The following is a 24558-nucleotide window of genomic DNA, read 5'->3' as shown; positions in this document are numbered from 1 at the left end:
TAGGAAAATGGGTTTATATATCTGTGGAATGACCGGGGTGGGACAAAGAGCTCTTCTCCGCTGGAGCTAGGTGTGAATGTTTCAACTGACCACCTTCATTAGCATTTGAAGGCCTGGCTGAGCCTGGGGGAATCTTTTGTTGAGAGGTGTTAAGATGTGCCTGGTTGTTTCCCCCAGGCTCACAAGAACCTAGTGATTCCAGCCATGAAAGCCTTCGACAATACATCATTATTAATTTAATAATAATAATAATAATAATAATAATAATTGTTGTTGTTGTCATTAGGAATTAGGAAAATGGGTTTATATATCTGTGGAATGACCGGGGTGGGACAAAGAGCTCTTCTCCGCTGGAGCTAGGTGTGAATGTTTCAACTGACCACCTTCATTAGCATTTGAAGGCCTGGCTGAGCCTGGGGGAATCTTTTGTTGAGAGGTGTTAAGATGTGCCTGGTTGTTTCCCCCAGGCTCACAAGAACCTAGTGATTCCAGCCATGGAAGCCTTCGACAATACATCATTATTAATTTAATAATAATAATAATAATAATAGTTGTTGTTGTTGTTGTCATTAGGAATTAGGAAAATGGGTTCATATATCTGTGGAATGACCGGGGTGGGACAAAGAGCTCTTCTCCGCTGGAGCTAGTTGTGAATGTTTCAACTGACCACCTTCATTAGCATTTGAAGGCCTGGCTGAGCCTGGGGGAATCTTTTCTTGAGAGGTGTTAAGATGTCCCTGGTTGTTTCCCCCAGGCTCACAAGAACCTAGTGATTCCAGCCATGAAAGCCTTCGCCAATACATCATTATTTATTCATTATTATTATTATTATTATTATTGTCATTACCATTGAGTCCTGAAGCATGCAGGAAGTTCTCTAACACCTTGAGAAACCTAGAGGCATTTTCTCCTGACGTTTCGCCTGCATCTATGGCAAGCATCCTCAGAGGTAGTGAGGTCTGTTGGAATTAGGAAAATGGGTTTATATATCTGTGGAATGACCGGGGTGGGACAAAGAGCTCTTCTCTGCTGGAGCTAGGTGTGAATGTTTCAACTGACCACCTTCATTAGCATTTGAAGACCTGGCTGAGCCTGGGGGAATCTTTCGTTGAGAGGTGTTAAGATGTGCCTGGTTGTTTCCCCCAGGCTCACAAGAACCTAGTGATTCCAGCCATGGAAGCCTTCGACAATACATCATTATTTATTATTATTATTATTATTATTATTATTATTATTATTGTCATAATCATTGAATCCTGAAGCATGCAGGAAGCTCTCTAACACCTTGAGAAACCTTACAGTATCCTGGGATTCCATTGGATTGAAATGGTGCAAATAGCCCTACCTGTCAAGAGCGGTAGGGGGCCTCGTCTAAAGGTTTTCGGCGACGTCATGGCGCCGGCCTGCGCGGTGACGTCACGGCGCCGCGCCCGCCTGAGAAGCGGTGAGCTCATCCTGCCTCCTCGGCGGCGCGGCGGAAGTGACGCACTGGGCTGGTTCCCTTCTCGGCGGCTGGAGCGGTGCGGCGGGGCTGCGGGTCCTTTCCCCTCACGGTTCCGCCATGTCCGCGCCCGGAGGAGGAGGAGGAGGAGGAGAGTTTGGCAACCCGCTGCGCAAGTTCAAGCTGGTCTTCCTGGGCGAGCAGAGCGGTGAGGCCCCGCCGAAGGGGAGGGAAGGGAAGGGAGGGAAGGCATCTATCCCAGGCGTGGGCCAGCTGGGCCCTCCTCCAGGAGCTTTGGACTCCAACTCCCACAATTCCTAACCGCTGAATATGTGTCTGTGTGTATACCAGGCGTGGGCCAACTTGGGCCCTCCAGGTTTTTTGGACTACCAACTCCCACAATTCCTAACAGCCGGAATTCCCACAATATATATATATATATATATATATATATATATATATATATATATAGTTATAATATTGCATTATTATTATTAGCAGTGATATATATATAGTAAAGGTAAAGGTAGCCCCCTGACATTAAATCCAGTCATGTCTGACTCTGGGGTGTGATGCTCATCTCCATTTCTAAGCCGAAGAGCCGGCGTTGTTCGTAGACACCTCCAAGGTCATGTGGCCGGCATGACTGCATGGAGCGCCCTTACCTTCCCGCCAGAGCGGTACCTATTGATCTACTCACATTTGCATGTTTTCGAACTGCTAGGTTGGCAGAAGCTAGGGCTGACAGCGGAAGGTCACGCCGCTCCTCGGAATCGAACCTGCGACCTTTCTATCAACAAGCTCAGCAGCTCAGTGCTTTAACCCACTGCCCCACCGGGGCTCCTAAAGTATAATACTGATATTTTATTATGCTTATAATATAATAAAAACATCAAATCATCCCCTGGGCAACGTCCTTGCAGACGACCAATTCTCTCACACCAGAAGCGACTTGCAGTTTCTCAAGTCGCTCCTGACACGACAAAAAAAAATCGTATAAGCCACTCTGAATCTCCTTCGGGGTGAGAAGGGCAGCATATAAATGTCGTAAATAAATAAATAAACATCGTTCAACTGAACAGGCCCTGCTCGTGGTTCCGCCTGCATCGCAGGCGTGTTTGGTGGGGACGCGAGACAGGGCCTTTTCCGTGGTGGCCCCCCGACTGGAACACCCTCCCAAAAGATCTTAGACAGGCCACTATGTTGGCAGTCTTTAGAAAAAACTTGGCTGTTCTGATGCGCCTTTCCAGAATAGGAATCTCCAATAACAAGTCCCAGAAGCACCTTATTAGAACTAAGATTCTTGCACATTGCACACTGCACTTACCCTATAGTCCCCATATACCACCTGTCACTTCAGCACTTTTAATCTTGTACCCATTACCCTGGCTTGGCCCAGTCTTTATAGTGGTTTGATGTCTTGTTTATTGCGTGTTGTTAATATTGCTTTAACTGTTTTTAATTTGCTTAGGTTATTGTATTGTTGTGTTATGTTTGAGGCCTCAGCCTTTGTAAGTCTCATCAAGTCCTTCGGGAGATGCTAGCGGGGTACAAATAAAGTTTAATAATAATAATAATCAGTTAAAATCACACAATCCAAATCATAATCCAGAGCTGTTCCGTTTGTCAATCACATTAATTTGTGGTCACTTTTTTTACCACTCCAATTACTGGTCAAAGGCTTGGTCCCAAAGCCATGTCTTAAGTTTTTTTCTGGAGAGAGGGGGCTGATCTATAATAATAATAATAATAATAATAATAATTATTATTATTATTATTATTATTATTATTATTATTATATGCAAGGTAAGACATATCCTTAAGAATATGCACTCTGTATGCCCATGCACACACTTGTAGAAATAGACATGCACACACGTGAATATATATTTATAATAATAATAGAATTTTATTTTTAACCCGCCCCTCTCTCCGAAGGGGCTCAAGGCAGCTTCCAAAAACAAAAATGGCAAACATACAGTGCCATGTGCAATTTCAAAATAAAACAGAAACAAAACAAATAATTAAAAATAAGCAAATAAAAACTAAACATATATGTACATGCAGCTATAGACATACACATGTATACATGTATACATGCACACTATATGTACAAACATAGATATAGACACATACATGCACATATATAGACCAACACATGCATAAATACACTGACATTAATGTTCAAACCTAGATACACTTTTGTGTATATATACATATTCACACATGCACATGCATATGTGTACATGCACACATATATGGTGTATGCACTGGCACACACATATAACTACACATTAATTTATACCCACTAACAGACATATGTGTGTAGATAGAGAAATAACGTGGAGGCAGCCAGTGCCTTCCTTAGCACAAGAATTATAGCAGTTTGACCCCACTTTAAATGCCATGTGCAGATGTACCTATGCATACACACACACCCAAAAGGGTCAAGGGATGAGCTACCACATGGTGGTCATGTTGTTTTGGCAGCTTTTATCAACTCAATACTTGCAGGAAGTGTTATGTAGGCCAAAATGTCATGTTGGGGTATGATAGGCAAGGCAGACTGTTGCAGGGAAGAAACCACAGCACCAAGAGTGTGCCTTGTGGCCCCTTCAAGATTATTTGGCATCATGAGCCATCACATCCTCAGGATGCACTGCAGAAGAGCTCTCTTATCACACTTCTCTCCCCTTTGTGATGCCATCTGGGTGGGTGGGAGGCGTGGGAAGGAGTGACGTTCTTGTATTCTCTAATTAATTTCAGGGCCTTCCAAGCCTATAGAAGCCAGGGGTTATGAGAGGATAAGGTGGTGTTTTATTATTCAGAAGCCAATGTCAGTAATCCTTTCCTTTCTGGGGCATTCATAGGTTTTCAGAGTAGAGGGTTGTGCACTATATAAGCCTGAGACAGTCTACTCTTTTGCCCGATGAAACTGTTTTAAAATGCTTTGTGAGGCACCATCATTATGCTGAATGCCATATTTCTGTTATATATTTACAACCATTTCTGTTCTTCCTTCCTGATGAGTTCATTATGCCATGTGCTGAATGTAATGCAGTAGTATAGCAATGGGTTACAAATGATGAAAACCTAAAGAGCTCCTTTGCATCTCAAAGTTGATACTTTGCAGAGCTCAAAACATAATTCAAGAGATAAGTTTTCACAAATCCTTATAAACACAGTGAAGAAGCCAGTGGATCCCCTCATAAGAAGTAACAAATGACTAATGGGGGAAATAATTGTTTTACATGTTACCTTTATAGATACATGAACGGAGAGGAAGGAAACAAAACAAGACGTTTACCTGGAATTGCAATTGTCTTGCCTGTCTTTTGTAACCAATAATATTGCTTACTCTTACAAGATATTTGCTGAAGTCATATTGTTACCAATTTCTGTTTGCTCTGCTCAGCAGGATTCCTCTATTCCTAATCCTTGTTTGTTTTAATTGGTCTTTTGTTGTTTGTTTTTTTATCAACAAACAAATCTATTGTCAAAGATTATATGAATTTGTTGTTTAAGGTCAGTTGCCCTGAGCATTGCTTTTGGCTTTTTTTTCATGTCAGGAGTGACTGCAAGTCGCTTCTAGTGTGAGAGAATTCGCCATCTGCAAGGACATTGCCCAGGGAATGCCCGGATGTTTTACCATCCTGTGGGAGGCTTCTCTCATGTCCCCACATGGGAAGTTGGAGCTGACAGATGGGAGCTCACCCCGCTCCCTGGATTCAAACCGCTGACCTTTTGGTCAGCAGTCCTGCTGGCACAAGGGTTTAATCCAGTGTTTCTCAACCATGAGGCAGTTTCAGAGGAGTCACCAAAGACCATCAGAAAATACATATTTCTGATGGTCTTAGGAATCCCTTTGGTATACTTGTTTGGGTTCACAGTGTTATCTGGATGTGAGTAAACTACACCTCCCCTAAATCACTGTCAGTTCATCCCAGATCCCTCCAGTATTTTCCGTTGGTCATGGGGGTTCTGTGTGGAAAGTTTGGCCCAATTCTATTATTGGTGGGGTTCAAAATTATCTTTGATGGTAGACGAACAATAAATCCCAGCAACTCCCAAATGTCAAGGTCTATTTCCCCCAAACTCCACCAGCGTTCACATTTGGGCATATTGAATATTCATGCCAAATTTGGTCAGTGAATGAAAATGCATCCTGCATATCAGATATTTACATGAAGATTCATAACAGTAGCAAAATTACAGTTATTTTAGCAACTAAAATAATTTTATGGTTGGGGGTCACCACAACATGAGGAACTGTATGAAGGGGCTGTGGCATTAGGAAGGTTGAGAAACACTGGTTTAATCCATTGCTATATTAATACATTAACAATTTTCAGAGCTTATTAAGTGAATGAGCTCATCCCTTCATATTATCTCAGTTGTCAATGTGAATGGACCCTTCACTTTTATAATACTGATCACCCAATGTGTGACTAATAAAATGAAGTTAAACCTTTTTTATTTTAAAAGCAACATGGCTGGAATTGGTTCGTGTAAATTTATATTCAGTGCTTTAAATCACACTGTTGGCTAATGCTCAAAATCCATTATCTTTGAAGCATTATAAGGGACTTTATCTCGAAGCACAAAGCTACACAGTATTATGGTGTGTCTGGACCCCAAATTGTTTTTGCTATTTTTCAGAGGAAGGAACTGGCAGAACCACCTCTTGAGTGTTCCTTGCCAAAGAGAACCATATGAAAAATTCATGTGATTGCCATAAGTTGCACGTACACAACAAGCATAGGTTTTTGCTTTATGCTGATGAAGAAAGTGATTTCAGGAATCGCAAAACAGAAAGTCTTCTGAGACAAATGGGATTGTAGCATCATGTTCTGTGTGGCATTAAGACTGATGTGCAGGTCTTCCTTGGAATAATTGTAGTGTATGGTTGCATATATACAACAAGCATGCCATAAATAAAGATTTCCATTAATGGTACATCCCTGTTTTGGATGAGACTCATTAACATTTCCTGGTACAGTCACAAAACTGTGTTGTAAATAAAAATGAAGTTTATTTATACTGCAACTGGCTACATGATTGTGATAATTAATGTTTATTGTTTTTAATCTATTGTTTATTTATGGTTTTATATTGCTGTTATATTGTCATTTTGTGGCATCGAATGTTACCAGTGTAAGCCACTCTGAGTCCTCCCTCGGGGGTTGGGAAGGGCAGGGTAGAAATGTTGTAAACAAATAAAATAAATAAACTGGGATTAACATTCTGGAACTTGTATTTGATTCACATTGTGATAAAACACCATGTTTATGTTTGTTTTTGTATCTGGGGGAAAACAAGTAATAAATGTATTATTTCATGGAGAACCATAATTACAATATTCTCCCTAGTTTTCAGGAAAAAGTCCACAATCCCTTGCTGCTATTATATAATTTCACCATATTTCCAAAAAGGATATAATCTAATAGGATAAGCAGATGAGAGATTTCTAGTGTTTGGAGGAATGTTGGGAATAACTCTTTTCCTTTCCTTTTCTCTACAGTTGGAAAGACCTCCCTGATCACCAGATTTATGTATGATAGTTTTGACAACACTTACCAGGTAAGAGGAAACAAAGTGAATTCTCTTAGAGCGCTAACACTCACTGAGTTATCAGTTGGATACAGCCATATTTTTCATCTGGGGTAGAAAATGTGATTGACTATCTTGGAAGCCATTGCAGTGTCAAAACTAAAATCAATACATAAAACAAATGACCCCAAATTCAATCTGCATCTGTTTTCACAGTCAGAACAAAAAAAGTTTACCAAATAGAATAATCATTCATATAGTCCTCATTTTGCTGGTTAAATTATAAACTTAATACCAGTTGTTGTGATCCAGCTTTAGAAATTGTGAAATCAGTTATTATCATGAACAGTTCCTTTGTGTTTTTGCCTCACATCTTTGGAAGTTCCTCACCAAAGAAGTATGGGAGTATGACTGCACCTCTAATTTTATGTAAAAGCTGATTTTTTTTTGTTTGTATAGTGTTTCATCATTTTATACTGGCTTCATATTTTATTATATATACAGTCATACTCCATGTTTATGGGTTTTGCAGATTGTATTAATTACAGATTTTATTGATATGTCCTTTTGGGTTCTTTAAGGCCACTCTGGTCAACATCCCACAGAAACTGATTGTAGAGCTGCATTACAGAATGTAGAAATTCCTAGAAAAGTGTTCTTAGTTCAATTTTTTTTAATTTGCATTCTTCTACTTTTACAGAGGTTTTGTGCCCCTAACCCTCTGAAAGGTGGAGCGCCTATTGCTATATAGCATGTGTATATATGTATGTGTGTGTATATATGTGTGTGTGTGTGTGTATCTATCTATTAGGGCTGGGCAACCACGGAAAAATTTGTTTCTAAACTCGATTCGTTTTTTGGGGTTTTTTGCCTTTCGATATTTAAAAGAATTCCGAAATTTTTATTTTAAAAAGTTCGATATCGATATTTACGAAATTTCGTAAAATTACGGAACAATACGAAATGAATACGAATCGATTCGTTAATGGCGGGCGCGACCGCGCAATGCGCTAAAAAACCTCCATATGGGACAGGGGGAACTTCTGAAGCTTCCCTCTCCCTCTGTTGTTGACTGTTGGTGTGATATTTATATTTTTTTTCACTGATTAAACAAACAACAGCTATAAAACTTGCCCCAGACATGCGGAAATAATAACGAAACGATTTCAAAATGAATACGAAGCAATTACGAAACGAATTGAAAAATTCGTTTCGTTTTTTAGATGCTCCTGAATGGTTCGTTAATCGCTTCATAACCCAAAAAAATGACGATTTTTTAACGAATTACGAAATTACGAAACGAAACCGCCCAGCCCTACTATCTATATATAGAATGAATGAAAATGAAATTTGACCATTGTGCTTCTTAAATGCATTATATAGTTCAGGTTTATTCAGACTTTTCCCCCTCATTTTCCAGGCAACTATTGGAATTGATTTCCTCTCAAAGACCATGTATTTAGAAGACCGTACGGTGAGTGGGGTCATCTGTATGTTACCATTTGCAAAGATGTGTTGACAACTGCAGAGAACCATGCTACATTTAACCATCTGCATTTCAGGAACACTCTTGAATTGCTTCATCATCCCAATTGTAATTTGTGAAAGGGAGGACTAGCCCAATTACGATGTGGGGGTCAATCTATTGCACACTGTGCTGTCCAAAAGGAAGATTTAACTACCCAGAGTATAGCATTCCTTTCCCCACTGAACATGGGAGCATTTTGTAGGCACGGTCTCTGTTATTCAAGCATGTCTTCCCTTCATCTGCTGCTGTTAGAACTGTGTTCTTTTAATGCAGGAGTGAATGAGATGTTTGAGAATTTACATCATAAAACAGAACTTTTGCAAAATTGGATTGGTGTACACACACACACACACACAAACACACACATATGGAGAGTAGTTTTGACTCTAATCTCACTGAATTACTTTCCTTTATGGGATATTGATCTCAGACTGCAGTTCTTGGGCCTGGGGAGATGCCAGTCTTGTGCTTCATGTTCTTTGTTTCTAAGACAGTGTCAGATTTATAGTATGGCCTGAAACCTCCTTATTTCATTTTAATTGAGAGACTGTTTGCCTAGTGAGCATGATGCCCAAACAAGGCTTTGAGCCTAGTCCCCTTTTTCTACACCAAAGACTTGCCACTCAGGCCCTGCTTAAATGATACAAAGCATTGTGTTGTCTGGCATCCCCATGTGAACTGGCTGTATCCCCGTTATTATCTTGTTTTTTGCTGACTTAAGGTGACCTAGGAGTAATCTGAGTTCATTAAAATGACTTGTCTCAGATAGAGGGGTACTTCTTGTACATAAGGGGATGGCTGTAGGCAGGAACACAAGGTCATTCATTATTTCAAGTTGCAGTCTTGAGCAGCCAGACTCTGTGCCCTATTATCAGCCCAGACATAGCTAAAAGGTTATTTAACCGCTTTTCTCCTGAATAGCAACAGAGGCTTTGGCGAGACTTCTTTGCCTTTATTGTGCAATTCATTTGAGATGTAGACATGCTTGAAGTTCATGTGGAGATGTCTGCTGAGATGTCTCTTGCTGTTCATATTGAGTTAAAGCATTTATGTGTCAGAGAGACCTTGGACCGGATCTTGACTGATGTGAATAATAAGGAAATCAAGAACTAACCATAACTTCTAGTAGAGCTTTCATAAGGACTTGACTGGGTCTCTGATTTCCCAGTGTGTACACTGTTTCCTGTTGTGATGCTCTAAAGAGAAGAAACCTTTAGCTAGATGATTGTCATCCAGAGGGTAAGACTGATTCAGGATCAATGAATTAATTTAGAAGAGGAGTGGATACTTTAGCAAGCTCTTCCATTTTATTTTGCACTGTATTTTTGGTTCATTTTAACTTCCCCCTTCCATCTGTTACTTGTGTTGGTTTGCCTCAAAGTTTTGCATTCTTTTTTATAATTTCACATGAGTTTGTTGTTTTCTTTTCCATGTTCCTGCTCCTCCCCCCCCCCCCCCCTTCCGCCATTTCCCCCACGTTTTCTGTTTTCCTAGATCAGGCTTCAGCTTTGGGACACAGCCGGCCAGGAGAGGTTCCGCAGCCTCATTCCCAGCTACATCCGGGACTCTGCTGCGGCTGTGATTGTCTTTGACCTGACAAGTAGGTAATAGGCATAGGCTCTTCTCAGGCCGAGCTCCAAAGGAAGAACTCCCATTCCTGTCCACCATAGGAAATAGCCTGTTTACTCAATTCTAATGCTCTTGTTTGTCGACTAAATTCCCTCACTAAAATTAGGGTGCTCATTACATTTGTGTCATATCATAATCTCGGTGCAGAGCCAAAGCAAAAGGAGAAGCTGCTTCAGAAGCACATGGAGCTCCTATTTGAAGGATGTCATCTCTAATTTAATTGCCACTGCTCAATGCTATGTGTTCCTGAGATTTGTAGTTTGGTAAGCCACCAGCATTCTTTGGCAGAGAAAGCTCAAGACGTCACTGGAAGCTTTGGTGTTCTAACACCTTTGTTTTTTAAGAAGGAATTCTTAAACTGCAATGCACACCTATTTTGGCCAAATTACAAAGAGTGTGCTTTTTGTTACTTTTTGCACATGATATTTGCCAGCAAATACTTTTTTTTCTTTTGGTTTCAGGGTTTTGAAAATTGAAGTGCACATTAAATTCAGTGGTGCATTAGACTCAATTAAATAGTGTAGAGCAGACCAAACGTAACCCTGCACATATAGCTTTGTAAGATTCATTGCTTTTTGCAAAGGAAACAGGTAGACAGAGAATTTCACAGATTTTGATAAGTAGTGTAGATAAATATTCCTCCTTGTGATCTATTAATATTTATTCTTGTTTTAAAAGACAATAAAACTATTTCAGTGCTTAAGTGTTAATTTATGGCTCCACTTTCCTAAAAATAGTTTTCATATAAAGAGGATCCATTTGGAAGATAGCCTATGAAACTAGGTATTCATCATTACTATCCAGGAGTTTGTTTTGTTTCTAATAGCACTTTTGCCATGACAGTGCATCTTTTCCAATGAACATGATACATTATTGATATTAGTCAACACAAATGAGAAAAGACCAGGACAAATTCCTTAGCCTTTTATTATGCCCTTGGTGCTTCCAAAATAACTTCGTAGATCCGAAAAACTGCTTGGTCACATTCAGAGATCACAGAGTACAACATGTGATAGAAAACAATTGTTTAGCTCTAGAAATCCCAAATGTAGAGAGAAAGTTGTTTTAAACATAATTTCCATTTAACAGCTATGGCTGACAAGTATTGATTATTGCTTCATGAGTTTTAAAGCCCATTTTAAATGCATCTAAGCATATTTTGCATCTACGAGATCTTAGTTATGTGTTCACAATTGTGTAGTGATGTTGTTGATCTGGGTAGTATAGGATCAATTCACTTTTGGGTGACTCTTTTGTTTGTTCCTCCTTAAAGGCTGGAGAAATGTGTCGCTTCTTAATCCTCAGCCACTGATAATCAAGCAGAAGTTTCTGAATTATTTTCTGTACATTCTCTGCTTGGTTTTATGTTTTGATTTTATTTAACATATGTGTGTGTCCACTTTGTGAAAAACAGAATTGTTTATAACAAAACACAGTTGGCTGTCGGGAGCGGGGGAGAATAAACAAAAATTTGGTTGGAAATAATTTGTAAATTCTTTGTATTTGAAACTCTGAGCTTGCCTCAGGTGGATAAAAAAGTAATACAGTAGATAGAGCCTCTTATCGAACATAAACGAGCCGACAGAATGTTGGATAAGTGAAAATGTTGGATAATAACGAGAGATTAAGGAAAAGCCTATTAAACATCAAATTACGTTATAATTTTACAAATTAAGCACCAAAACATTATGTTTTACAACAAACTGACAGAAAAAGCAGTTCAATACATGGTAACATAATGTAGTAATTACTGTGTTTAGGAATTTAGCACAAAACATCGCAATGTATTGAAACAGCTGTGGATCTGGGAGGGAGGCAGACTTCATTGGATAATACAGAACGTTGGATGAGCGAAGGTTGGATAAGCAGGACTACTGTACATGTAAAGCGGGTATGCACTGAATAGGTTTGAGAGAGAAAGGTTACTATATAGCAGTGGTTCTCAACCTGTGGGCCTCCAGATGTTTTGGCCTTCAACTCCAAGAAATCCTAGCAGCTGGTAAACTGGCTGAGATTTCTGGAAGTTGTTGGCCAAAACACCTGGGGACCCACAGGTTGAGAACCACTGCTGTATAATATATGCCAACATTCTCTGACTGAAGAGCTTGAGATTCAGCACACCTTCAAGAGCACAATTTGCCCTTGTAGCCATGAACCACAGGCTGAGACACATTTTCATGTGTTTGAGTAAAATGACCCTTCCCTGCACTGTATCAGATTTTTTTAATCATTCCAAAGGGGAGTCTTGTCAGTTTATTTTTGCTGAAAAGAAAGTGATAATGTAAAAGGGCTCTCAGATTTTTACCTCGTAACTTGGATTTAAAATTTGAAACCAAAGAGTCAGAAATCCAGAATAATTTTTAACAAAGAAGCCCCTTCTTTGAAGGTTTAAATGGGCTGGGTGGCCATCTATCAGGAACACTTTGATTGTGCTTTTCCTGCAAGAAGGAAGGTGGATGGACTAGATGGTCCATGTGATCTCTTCAAACTCTATGATCCTATAACAACTAGTGGAAAATACCATAATTCTGTGTTTAGGGCTTTTCAGACAAGGGTGTCAGATCATGAGTTGTGGGGTGCTGTGGTTGGCTTGCAATATTTCCATTTTCCTTGGGCATTGATTGTGCCGTCAAAACCAGTTCCAGTACAGACATCCTCAGCGGAGTTTAATGGAGTGACCTCCTTAGCCAAATGACTCAGTGGCCTGGCTAGTTGCAGACTTTGCCACACTTCCCTGTCCAGGTACACTAAAATGTTGATAGAGGAAAAAGGACACTTGCAGTCACAGAGGCAGGTGGACAGTCACTCCCTCAGCCCCTGACCTTGTTTGTCCTTCATCAGTAGTTCACCTACTTCTTTCTTTTTCTTGCCATTTATGTCCTTAATTGTTCCAGCTGACTGAATCTTTCTTCCCTGTTAGTGTCCTCCTTTGCCATTCTCTTCCACCCCATGATAGACATGTATGAACAATTATCAAGATGTTTATTCATATAAAAATAAAATCCATGGACTCAGTATCTTATTCTGGTTTCTGGTCCTGTGCCTCTTGAAAAGTTACTTTTGGAGTCTGTAACTGGTCAAGTTGGGTGGGGAAATTTAGTAGTTATATCCCCATATCAAGGTCATGTCTGAATAATCTATATACCTAAAAAAAATGAAAATATGTATGTGTGTGTGTGGGGCTAGGGTGCCCACTTCCATAGACAGGTTCCACTTCCATAAATAGCTTTCCATAAATAGCTTTCAGGTTTTAGAGAGTGCCATGAACATGTAGCCCAACCCCTGCCAATGTCCTCCCCAAACACCGTACTGCCCACCCAAGGAATGCTTTCATTCGGGGGCAATTTCATCCTAGATTTTACATGTTTCCTCCACCATAGAGACATCCCATTGTTTCTTACTCTGTCCATTGGTGTGGAATCTGCATGATCAGCCCACTGCCTCTCCCTTAACCCTTTCTTACTCTTTTCAACTCAGTTGACTTTTTCAAATAACCTGGTCAACATCGGGTACCCAAGCTAGTATAAAATAAATTGTGATACACTTTTATCCTAATTTCCCTGTGATTAAGATTGAGTATAGGTTTTTAGAGATTATTTCATATTTTTCCGCTGTCATAAGTGCACATATCAGGGGTAAGCAAAGGTTCCCCTTTTGACAGTGTCACTTCCTTGAGTTGAAAAGAGGGTTTAGGGAGAGGCACTGGGCTATTGACCTTATCAAGGAAGTATATTTATTTATTTGCTGTATTTGTATACCACCTTTTTTAGCCCGTAGGCGACTCAAGGCAGTTAACAGGGTAAAATTCAATGTTTACAATATCATAAATACAATTAAAAACATAACATATAATAAAAATTAAACATATCAATAAAATATAAATTTATAGTGTCTCCTTGTTAAAAATGTTGTCCGGTCTCATTGTCGTCGTTCCAGTTTCCTATGTCAGTTACTCTGCATTTGGAAACGCTTGTTCAAATAGCCACGTCTTGACTTTTTTCCGGAATGTTAAAAGGGAGGTGGCCGATCTAATATCTATAGGGAGCACGTTCCACAGCCAAGGGGCCACCACCGAGTCTCCCCTGTTGTCTTCTAATGGACAGAGACTGCTCCTAAATTCATGATCTCAGTATGTACCATTGGCATGGCCACTTATCCTCATTAGTACCCTCCTTTGGTGAAGTGTAGACATGTAACGGAACAGTTAGATTTATGGTCGCAAAGTCCCACCAAGTTTTTCTTTTTTCCTTACTATTTTCTGCTGAACTATCTATGCGTTGAGAGGCTCGTAGTGCGAGGCAAATCTTTGCACTTCTATAAAGATCCTTCCTAATGCATTGCCTTTTCTCTAAAGGACAGTTTCTTCCTCTTCTGTCTTTTGTCTTTCTGCTTCCTCTCTGGACTGGTACCAGCAGGTCCGACTCCAGCTATGGGACACAGCGGGCCAGGAACGGTTCCGTAGCCTCATTCCCAGCTACATCCGCGACTCAACTATTGCAGTGGTAGTCTATGACATTACAAGTGAGTGAGAGATTTGATTCATTGTGAGACGTTGAGGGACAGAGACCCTGAGTAATCCTTATAAAGAGAGACTGTTGGGCTTGTTTTGTGTTGCGCAAATCGAATATAAACATACCGTGCTTTTGCAAAGTGGCATTTGTGAAACTTATTGTTCTCTTGAGTTTTAACTGTTATGAACGAAGCTGCCTTTTTCTTAACAGATCTAAATTCCTTCCAACAAACCTCCAAGTGGATCGACGATGTTCGAACAGAAAGAGGAAGTGATGTCATCATCATGCTGGTGGGGAATAAAACCGACCTTGCAGACAAGAGGTAATTCAAGGAGCTTGGAAATTAGACCAAGTCTAGATTCAACTCCACACTGCCCAAGTCTCAAGCCCTCAACAAGGAGAAAGTTAGTTAGCATTAGAATAGTCTGAGGGTTTCCCTTCTACTATGTCTCCTTTTTCTTCTCTCTTCTCTCTTTCTGCTCTCATTCTGATTGGTTGTGTAGAATGGATATTTTTCTACTGCAAGCCTTTTTAAAATCTGACTTTTGTTTCTTAATAATAATAATTTATTTATATTCCGCCCTTCTCACCCAGAAGGGGACTCTGGGCGGATCACAGTACACATACATGGCAAACATTCAATGCTGCTTTGTACAGATAATACACAGACAGACAGAACAGAAGGAGGTGGTTTGTTTCAGCTGTTTTTGGTGCCATGGAAGGTTGGGCTTGAATCCAGGGGGTGCTGTTGCTCTATCCTCTATGACGAAGAGCCATCAGGACTTCCTCCTTCCTTTTGGTCGCCCAGCATTTTCTTATCTTTTTTCTTTATGGCGTCGTAAAACACCTCCCCCACTTTTAGTGGTACCTAATTTCTCTAATCACAGCTAAAGCTGTTTTCCAATTGCTTAGGTAAATAATGAGCTAGGCTGACAGTTGGCAGCTCATGTCAACCCACGGCTTCGAACTTCCAACCTTTTGATTGATAGATCTTATAATTGCTGATGATTTACCAGCTGTGCTAAACCTCTGTCCCTCTTACATCCCTCTTGCTTTGAGATCTCTCTCTGTGTTTGTGTCAGAGAGATGTAGTGATTGGTGTTTTTTCCCTCTCTTTGAAACCTTAAAAGAGATGGGTGTTAGAATAGATCAGATCCAGTTCTTTATTATTAAGAAATGCAGTTATTTCTTATTATTGTAAATAAACTTTTGGTGATTTTTAAAGATTGGACTCTGCATCTTTGCGTGCTTATGTTCTTTATTCTTTATAGCCACATCACACAGCACTTTGCTTGCTGTGAGCTGATGCTCAAACTTTTAATATCCTGTTTGTTTTTGGATGCTCTGCTATAATTTTGGGTAGTTTTCCCGAACAGTTTGTATGCTGGAACATTTCTTTGTTAACCTTGATAAAGAATGGGAAGAGATCGCCCCCAACCCTGTATGGAGTACAAACTACTTCTCCACTTTGAGTTCAGTTTCAAGCAATTGAAGTAAGCTAAGGACAAAGGGAGAAAGATCTGATTATCTTAAGAAAGAGTGGTGGGCAAATCAATAGTTTGAACTATTGCTTTAGGATTTCTAATTTTCCTGCCGCTTCCTGGTGTGGTCTGTGCATTGCCTCAGTTTCAGTTCCAGGAGACTTCTGGTCTTTTTGTCACATTAATGCATAATTAACAGGGCTTTTATCTCAAGTGGCCAATGCCTTTTCTTTCTCACCGTCCTATTTGAACTATTCTCTCCAGACAAATAACTACAGAAGAAGGCGAGCAGCGAGCTAAAGAACTGAGCGTGATGTTCATCGAGACCAGTGCAAAGACTGGCTATAATGTGAAACAGGTAATTTGGGGCTTTTTTCAGAGAGATAACTTTAATTTTTACTCAAGATCCTTACAGTAGGATTTTGTAGCTTAATTTATTGTAATTCATATCTATTGACTTTTTATTTAGTCAGGCTTTTAAAGAAGAGGTTTTTACTATTGTGTCTGGGGCCACTATGGTTTAAAAATGTTTTTATGGATTTAATATGAATTGTTTTTTAACATTAATGATGTTTAATACTGTTTTAATATTTGTATGTTTTAAATTGTATTGTAACTCTTTTAATGTTTCCCGCTTTGAGTCTCCTTATGGAGAGAAAAAGTGATATTTAGTGAATGGTTATTGTAGTAATTGTTTATTAATTGTGTAATGTGTTAGGTTGTTAACTGTTTTTTACACTGTAGTATTGAATTTTTGCTGTTCCTATTTGTTTGTGAACTGCCGTGAGTTGCCTTTGGGCTGAGAACAGCGGTATATAAGTAAAGTAAATAAATAAATATTTAAATAAACATCATCATCAAGTTGTGCCATAACTGAGCTGGCATTTTGTAGTAGAGGATTTTCTCTTCCACTTGTAATGAGAGTTTCTGTGTTCAGAATTCTTGATTCACTGCTGCCTTATCTGTTTACTATGTGCAATTCACAATTGTTGCAAAACACTAACCAGAACCTGTTATGTTCCCTGTCAGCTTTTCCGCCGTGTGGCTGCCGCTTTACCTGGGATGGACAGCACTCCTGAAAAAAGCAAAGATGACAGTATCCTTGTGCCGAGTCTCAGCAGCTTCCTTCCCTCCACGAAACAATATTTCTGTGCATGCCCTTTCCCCTTTCCTGTGCAGTTCTGTTGTGTAAAGTTTGGGTAGAATGTAACTTTGGTGACTCTGATGAGGGAATCTTCACTTACATTGCTTATTTCTGTTATTAATGCCACATGGATGTGTGTGTGGAGCAGGATATTAATAATCATCATCATCTTTTTTAATAATAATAATCTCCCCTCCCCCTGTGGTACCAACGGCTGCTCTGGCTAGAGCGAAGACAGAGGGGAGTAGAAGACATTTCCATCTTGTCTTTACTAATAATATAATATAGTATATTGTATACATATAATATTTATAATATTATAATGTAATACAATATAATATTAGTAATAATAATAATACATTATAATTATAATTATATATTTACATTACATGTAATATTACTAATAATATTACAATATAATGGTATAGTGCAATATAGTAATATATAATACTGATATTGTAATATGCTAATAATATAATATATTGTATGAAAATATATATTGTAAGCCGCTTCTGAGTCCCCTTCGGGGTGAGAAGGGCGGCATATAAATGCCACAAATAGATAGATAGATAGAGACAGTCAGACAGACAGACAGACAGATAAAATTTATTTATAACCCACCACCATCTCCCCAAAGGGGACTAGGGGCGGCTAACATGAGGCCAAGCCCAAAAATTATACAGCATGATTAGACATAAAGCAACAAAGAAATACATCACAACAAAATATATAAAATAAACAGAATAAAACACATACACAAAACTCTTTAGCACTGATCATATGCTGTATGATTCCTATATCCAAGGGGGTTACATTCTCGGATAATTGTGAACCCTATTGAAATGATGGACCTGGACCAACAGTACTAAAGAGTTGCAGTAGAAGACCTGGAAAATGCTTAGAGAGGGTGTGTTGTTGAAAGTGGATAAATGAAATTGCAGATACCGGTTCTTTTATTTTTCAAGGTGTTGCTATCAGCCATTTCTTGAATATCAGGAGCCAAAATGCCTCAAAGGCCAGGTTTTTTGTTATTGTATGACTTCACCTCAAAGTAAACCTATTACACAGTTTTCTTGTTAAGACTTGTTCAGAGTACATATTTTTTTGGATGTGGGCAAATGAAATTTTGAGTACTGGCCTACTACCTGTGAGGCCTACCTCACACTGAGACCTACTAACACTGAGGTTTACCTCACACTGAGACCTTTCTCAGACCGGGGCTGAAGCCTTTTCATACTGTGGGCAGCTAACACTGAGGCGTACAGGCACACCTGCTTATATTAAACTGCAGTATTTGCTAAGTCATTAGGTCCATTTAACCCTTTCAGTGCTTGACTCACATTTTTGTAATTAAAAATACCTAGTTAGTTTTTAAATATTTCTTACAGTCCAATGGTATACTGTACTCAATATCTTTCATGTGTTTTTATCTCCATTCTCTCTTCTTTTAAATTGAACATGTAATTGTAGCCAGAAAGAAGATTGTTTTCTGAATAGCAGGGATGAGATGAATGATCTGTTTTGCAATAATAATAATAATAATAATAATAATAATAGTTCTGGAGCATAATACTCCTGACCTCTTAAAACAAAAAACAAAGTATGGATCGTAGATGTCTCAATCCCAGGCGACAGCAGGATTGCAGAGAAACAACTGGAAAAGCTGACACAATATGAGGATTTAAAAATCGAACTGCAAAGACTCTGGCACAAACCAGTAAAAGTTGTCCCAGTGGTGATCGGCACACTGGGTGCAGTGCCTAAAGACCTTGGCCTGCACTTAAACACAATCGGCGCTGACAAAATTACCATCTGCCAGCTGCAGAAGGCCACCTTACTGGGATCTGCACGCATTATTTGCAGATACATCACACAGTCCTAGACACTTGATCCAATATGACAGCCAGCAGAGTGTCTGCTTGTTGTGTTTCAAATAATAATAATAGTCTTTATTTATACCCCGCCACCATCTCCCCAATCAGGGCAGCTAACATGAGGCCAAGCCCAAAAAATATACAATACAATGCAATAACATACAGAATGCAAAAGAAAAGAAAACTTACACCAGAAAATAAATTACAGTAGCAACACAAAACTGTAAAGCAAATTAACACAATATAAAATCGAACAGGATGGGCAGGCCAAATGGATGAGATGAAATGATAAAACCCTGGGTGAAGTAGGAGTAGAGAAATGTGTAAGTGAGGGGAGCTTTGGGGTAAGGCTTTCAGTTTAGGGCGGGGGAAAGTGCATCATAGGGGCAACACTATAGATGGGGCCAACAGAAGTGGGATAAATGGTCAATCTCCAAAGGCACAATGGAAAACCTGAGACCCTTTTCTGTCTTTTATGAGTTTAAACCTGTTTCTTCTTAACTTGCCATCTGCAGTGATTGACATCAAACTAGAGAAACCTCCTGAGCAGCCGGTATCAGAGAGCGGCTGCTCCTGCTAAAAGGGATCCCGTTGTGCAGCGACTCCTTCCCGATTGGCCAGTCCGATCTCACCGAAGAGCATCCCTTTTCATTGACGAGAGAAGTGTAACTTTCCTGGGGTCTGATATGCATTTGAGCCCCCCTCCCTGTACTGCGGACAGCCTTGGCTGCTCCCTCCCTACTGCATGGTGTGAATCCTCCAATGTGTCCTGTCCCTTGTTGGTTGTTGCACTTGGGTGCGGTGGCACTCTTTTTTTACTAGGTTTCCTATTGTGCGCGTGTTCACCTCGCTGTGTTGTCCTATGAGGGGGAAAGGGGAGGGTACAGCCAAGGAGCTAGTGGAGCTGGGGCATCCCTTGCTTCTTTACTCTTGCTTTGGATTCACCCCTGTTTCCAGAGATTGTTCCTTTGGTTGGATTTGGCCATGGCTCTTCCTGCAGCCTTGCAAAGTCCAGCGCTGGCTTCCTGCAAAGGGCACACAGCCACCGGCCGCTCACTCTCCCAACTATCCTCCTTCCCGGAAAATAGAGGGGAAGGGCAACAAAATTGTCATTGTTTCTACTTTCAACTCCCCCCCCCCCCCCTTGTCTCTCTAGATTGGCTTAGTTACCTTTAGTGACAGATAAGCTGCCCTTTTTCTGGAGGATTTTGGTGCTCAGTCAACACAAATGAGGGCAGCAGGTAAAACTGGACTGATCAGAGACCTTATGTTGGAAACCTGGTTCCTGCATAGTGACAAAAAAGGGAGTCTCAGTATTAGGAGATTAGGTATTCTCAACTCCTTTCTTATACCTCTATACTCTATTTTTCCTCCTCCCCCAATGCATTCAGCAAGGTCTCTTTCTGAAGGAGCTGTGAACCTCACCGTTTCTAGCTGAATTGAAACAGGGACGTGTAAAATGCCAGGAGCTGCTATTTTTGTATAATTTATCACTTGTGTCTCATTTTAAATATGCAAAGTGCTTTTTTCATGCTTCATAGCTCCATTGTTGTATTTTTTTCCCCCGATGGCTATGAACAAGCACATTCCTACCACTGTTGGGTGAGTCCATGTCTAACTATAGGCAGGACTCTCATTTGAATTATATTTTTTCATTCTATTGGGCTCACCTGGCCTTCAGAGTTGAAAGTGGATGACATCGTTATTCCCCTTGAACGGGTCCAGCCACTGTATATGAAGTGATATATAGTTAAATAGATATATAGGGTTTTGTGTTCTGGTATAATTCTCCTCCTCCCTCCTCCGCAACTTACTTTGATACTTCAAGCTGTGTCTGACATCTGCTTGCTCTGCAAAAGAGTGATTTGTTTACTGAAAGTCTTTAGAGGACAAAAATTAGATTTTGCAAAGAATGTGTTCTGAAATACCTCCCCCACCATATGGTTGCAAACCTTCTCAAGGTACAAATTGTCCTGGGAGACAAATAGGTGACATTTGTCATGGTGAGGAGTGGTATTTGTTAGTTAAATAACCCACTCTGTTTGATGTATTGTCGAAGGCTTTCATGGCAGGAATCACTGGGTTGTTGTAGGTTTTTTCGGGCTATATGGCCATGTTCTAGAGGCATTCTCTCCTGACGTTTCGCCTGCATCTATGGCAAGCATCCTCAGAGGTAGTGAGGATGCTTGCCATAGATGCAGGTGAAACATCAGGAGAGAATGCCTCTAGAACATGGCCATATAGCCCGAAAAATCCTACTACAACCCACTCTGTTTGGTTTGAGATTTTCACCTGTTTTAAAAGCCCAAAAATATAGCCTGTAGGTTCGTACTGATTCCTAAACGTCTGAAACTAATCCTGGGGAACCTTCCATCCACATTTGTATAGCCATGGGATGAGATTTCTCTGCTGGGAGAGAATAGTCCAACCTTCTCTGCTGGCTACAATCTAAAGTCTGGACCCAACATCCGTATTCCCACAGTGAGCCCATTTAGAGGACTGTAGACTGGGGCACACTGCGGCAGGCACATTTTAGGCATTCATTCATTATTATGAAGGAAAATAAGAGCAAGGCATTTTCTATATCTGGTTTCACTCTGGTTTGGAATGAAGGATATGTCCTCCCTGTTACTACATGAACTAATTGTGACTTCTCACATCAGTCTGTTCTGCCAGGCTTCAGCCAGGCTTGGCCTTGTTTTAGGACAAAAATGATTTGACCAGAGAAGTATTTCTTTCAGAAGGTCCGAAGGAATGCACTAAAGGAAGCTCTGCCCCATCAATGTTGGAAAAGCTCGCTCTTTCCACATCAGAAGGTTTCTTTGTGTGTTTGTAGCAAAAGAAGAGGAGATATCTATGTCTTGGATAGCTTAGCAGGGCCTTCATTTTCAGATTCTAAAGTGCATGTTATCCTCTCCATACTGTGTTTAGTGGTTAGCCTGTTTCCTTCCTTTTCTATATCTGCCTTGCAGGACTGCTCACTTTCTTTCTGATAGACCAGTGGTTCTCAATCTGATGTTTTGGCCTACAACTCCCAGAAATCCCAGCCAGTTTATCGGCTGTATTGTCAAAGGCTTTCATGGCAGGAATCACTGGGTTGTTGTGTGTTTTCCAGGCTGTATGGCCATGTTCCAGAAGCATTCTCTCCTGACGTTTCACCTGCATCTATGGCTGGCATCCTCAGAAACATCAGGAGAGAATGCTTCTGGAACATGGACATACAGCCAGGAAAACACAAAACAGCTCAGTTTACCAGCTGTTGGGATTTCTGGGAGTTGAAGGCCAAAACATTTGGGGACCCACAGAATGAGAACCACTGTGATAGACTGTTATTCCCTTAATTGCATGGCCACTTTATCGAGGTGTAACAAAAGAAGCTTTGCTTGTCACGTTTTGCCTATTTTTGTTGAAAGTATTATAGCAAACACAAAGTATCAGCAAAGTGCAACATAGATTCTTCTAAATAGGAGAAAAACAATACTGCAAGTCTTCTGGATCTTTTAATATTATTTCCACCCCCAAATATGACTACTGCTCAAATAAGAAGGCCCCGCTTCTCCTTTTTGAACCAAAGGAAGTGCTGTGGCAAATAGGTGGCTCTTGTGCTGAAGCCGCACTAGTAAGATGAGCATTTAAGCCTGGCTTCCTCACAGATGTGGTGCACAAAGGTAACATCTGCATTAGGCAATCACCCCATTCCAGCCATTTATCTTCTCCTTTTGTGACCAGAAAGCATTGCGGGTATCAGCATTGTGGTATTCTGTGTGCTGATGCCATCCTTCTCCGCTTGTCTGTTGGATTTCGAGATCCCTATCTATCCCTTGAGCCTCGGAGCCCACGATCAACCTTACTTTAAAATTCCAGTTCTTCCTTTTTAAAGCATTAATATGTGTGGGGGATTTTTTTGGGGGGGAGGGGGTGTTTTGTTTTTTTGTCATTCACAATCCTCTTAAAATCTTTGGATAGGTATGGGTACAAAATTCCCAGTTCTTATTCTGGTAGGATCTGCCACATCTGTGACTCCTGTGGCATTCCTCTATTCTGAGTGCAGATACCCTAAACATTAGGAATGAACCTTTTCTTTCTCTTCTTTCTCTCTCATCATTCCAGCAGAACAACTAGGCCTAAGGGCCTGGACTCACCCTGTGTATATAAATATGGCCCCTGTTGTGTGGGAATTGCTGGTGTCCTGTCTGTGTCTGTTTCTCTCTTTCTTCCTCTCTCCAGTTGAACTGGTGCCGCTCTCCCTTTTGCACTGGCAGCCCAGACCTGCCACTGCTGTCGTGGTGGCATCCTCTCAACACATGCTGGAAACTTGCCTTTCCAGAGAATAGGGATTTTAAAGGAAATATACATAAATGTTTATGGGGAGGGGTGGGGCGTGGGGCAGGCAGCAGGGGAAACCTAGTGAAGGGCACCGTCCCGTTTCCACTGCCTTCTCTGTGGATGTGTACTATATTTGAGTGTGCGTTGTTGGCTCTGCTGTCTCCTAGCCGTTAGCCACGTAGGTGACTCTTAATATATTGAATATTGACTGTCGAGATTACAGCTGTGTATCACACTAAATAAAGTTAATTTCACCACGGTGGGGAGTCATTGTGGTCATTGCTAAGGGCTTGCTGCTCCAGCTTGTACCTTTATCTCGAGAAGACAGAAAGAGCATGGACATTATGCAGTAAGTAAATTCAAACTGTGTACCAGGAAGCTTCATCTCTTTGATGAATACAGATGAATACAGATTGCACCTTCCACACGTTGATTTCTGCCATTTTATGTAGTAAAATAAGGGACATGGTTTTACCACACCATTGTATATAATGGGATGTGGGCATCCATGGATTTGGGGATCCCCAAGAGTGCCAAGAACTAAACTCTGGTTCATACCAAGGGCCTTCTGTACTAGGGACGTTCATTAAAAAAATTCCCCTGACTCACTTCCTGTGAAGTGAGACACAGTTCTTAGTCCTTCTCTACATAGGTGCCATCTAGGGACACACACTTTCCCCATCTTTTTAAGTAACTCTAAACAATTCGCTTGTAGAAGTCGACAGATTGCTCCAAAAGCCACGTTGTGATCTCAGAAATCAGAGTCTCACCATCTGAAAAATGCTTGCTCTTCCAAAATAACTTCATTGTTGGAAAGAGATGGAAGTCAGATGGTGTGAGGTTGGGTGAATAAGGGGGATGCGGTAGAATTTCAAAGCCACAAGAGCATGCGTCCATTTGGGCAACATGTGAGTTGTGAACTGGTGCACTGCCTTGCAGAAGGGGACACCTTTGGTGAGCATGTCATGTTTCTTGGTTTTGATGGCCTTCCACAATTTCCGCAGCAGTGAAGCCTAGTTATAATGGTCCCTTTGCTAGGAAATCCATCAATGCTACTCTCTGCTGGTCCCAAAA

General features: G+C 40.5%; 1 protein-coding gene across 2 annotated transcripts; it reads left to right on the top strand.

Moving 5' to 3' along the window:
* The first annotated feature begins 1476 nt into the window (after positions 1–1476).
* On the top strand, positions 1477–23743 carry LOC132762967 (ras-related protein Rab-6B-like). 2 transcript variants are annotated; one of them, XM_067471557.1, is made up of 8 exons: positions 1477–1649; positions 6963–7021; positions 8412–8465; positions 14564–14669; positions 14870–14981; positions 16405–16498; positions 17170–17236; positions 19674–23743. In XM_067471557.1, exons 1-8 carry the CDS (start codon positions 1562–1564, stop codon positions 19736–19738), a joined length of 645 nt encoding a protein of 214 aa, XP_067327658.1. In that variant the 5' UTR covers positions 1477–1561; the 3' UTR covers positions 19739–23743. The 2 variants fall into 2 exon arrangements, with proteins under 2 accessions (XP_067327658.1, XP_067327659.1); XM_067471558.1 differs by lacking the exon at positions 14564–14669 and adding an exon at positions 10014–10119.
* The last annotated feature ends 815 nt before the right edge of the window (positions 23744–24558 follow it).

Source organism: Anolis sagrei, chromosome 10, assembly GCF_037176765.1.
Source record: "Anolis sagrei isolate rAnoSag1 chromosome 10, rAnoSag1.mat, whole genome shotgun sequence".
In the NCBI taxonomy this organism is placed as follows: Eukaryota; Metazoa; Chordata; class Lepidosauria; order Squamata; family Dactyloidae; genus Anolis; species Anolis sagrei.
Note: the sequence above shows the minus strand (reverse complement) of the source record. Positions and strands in the feature narration are given on the sequence as shown.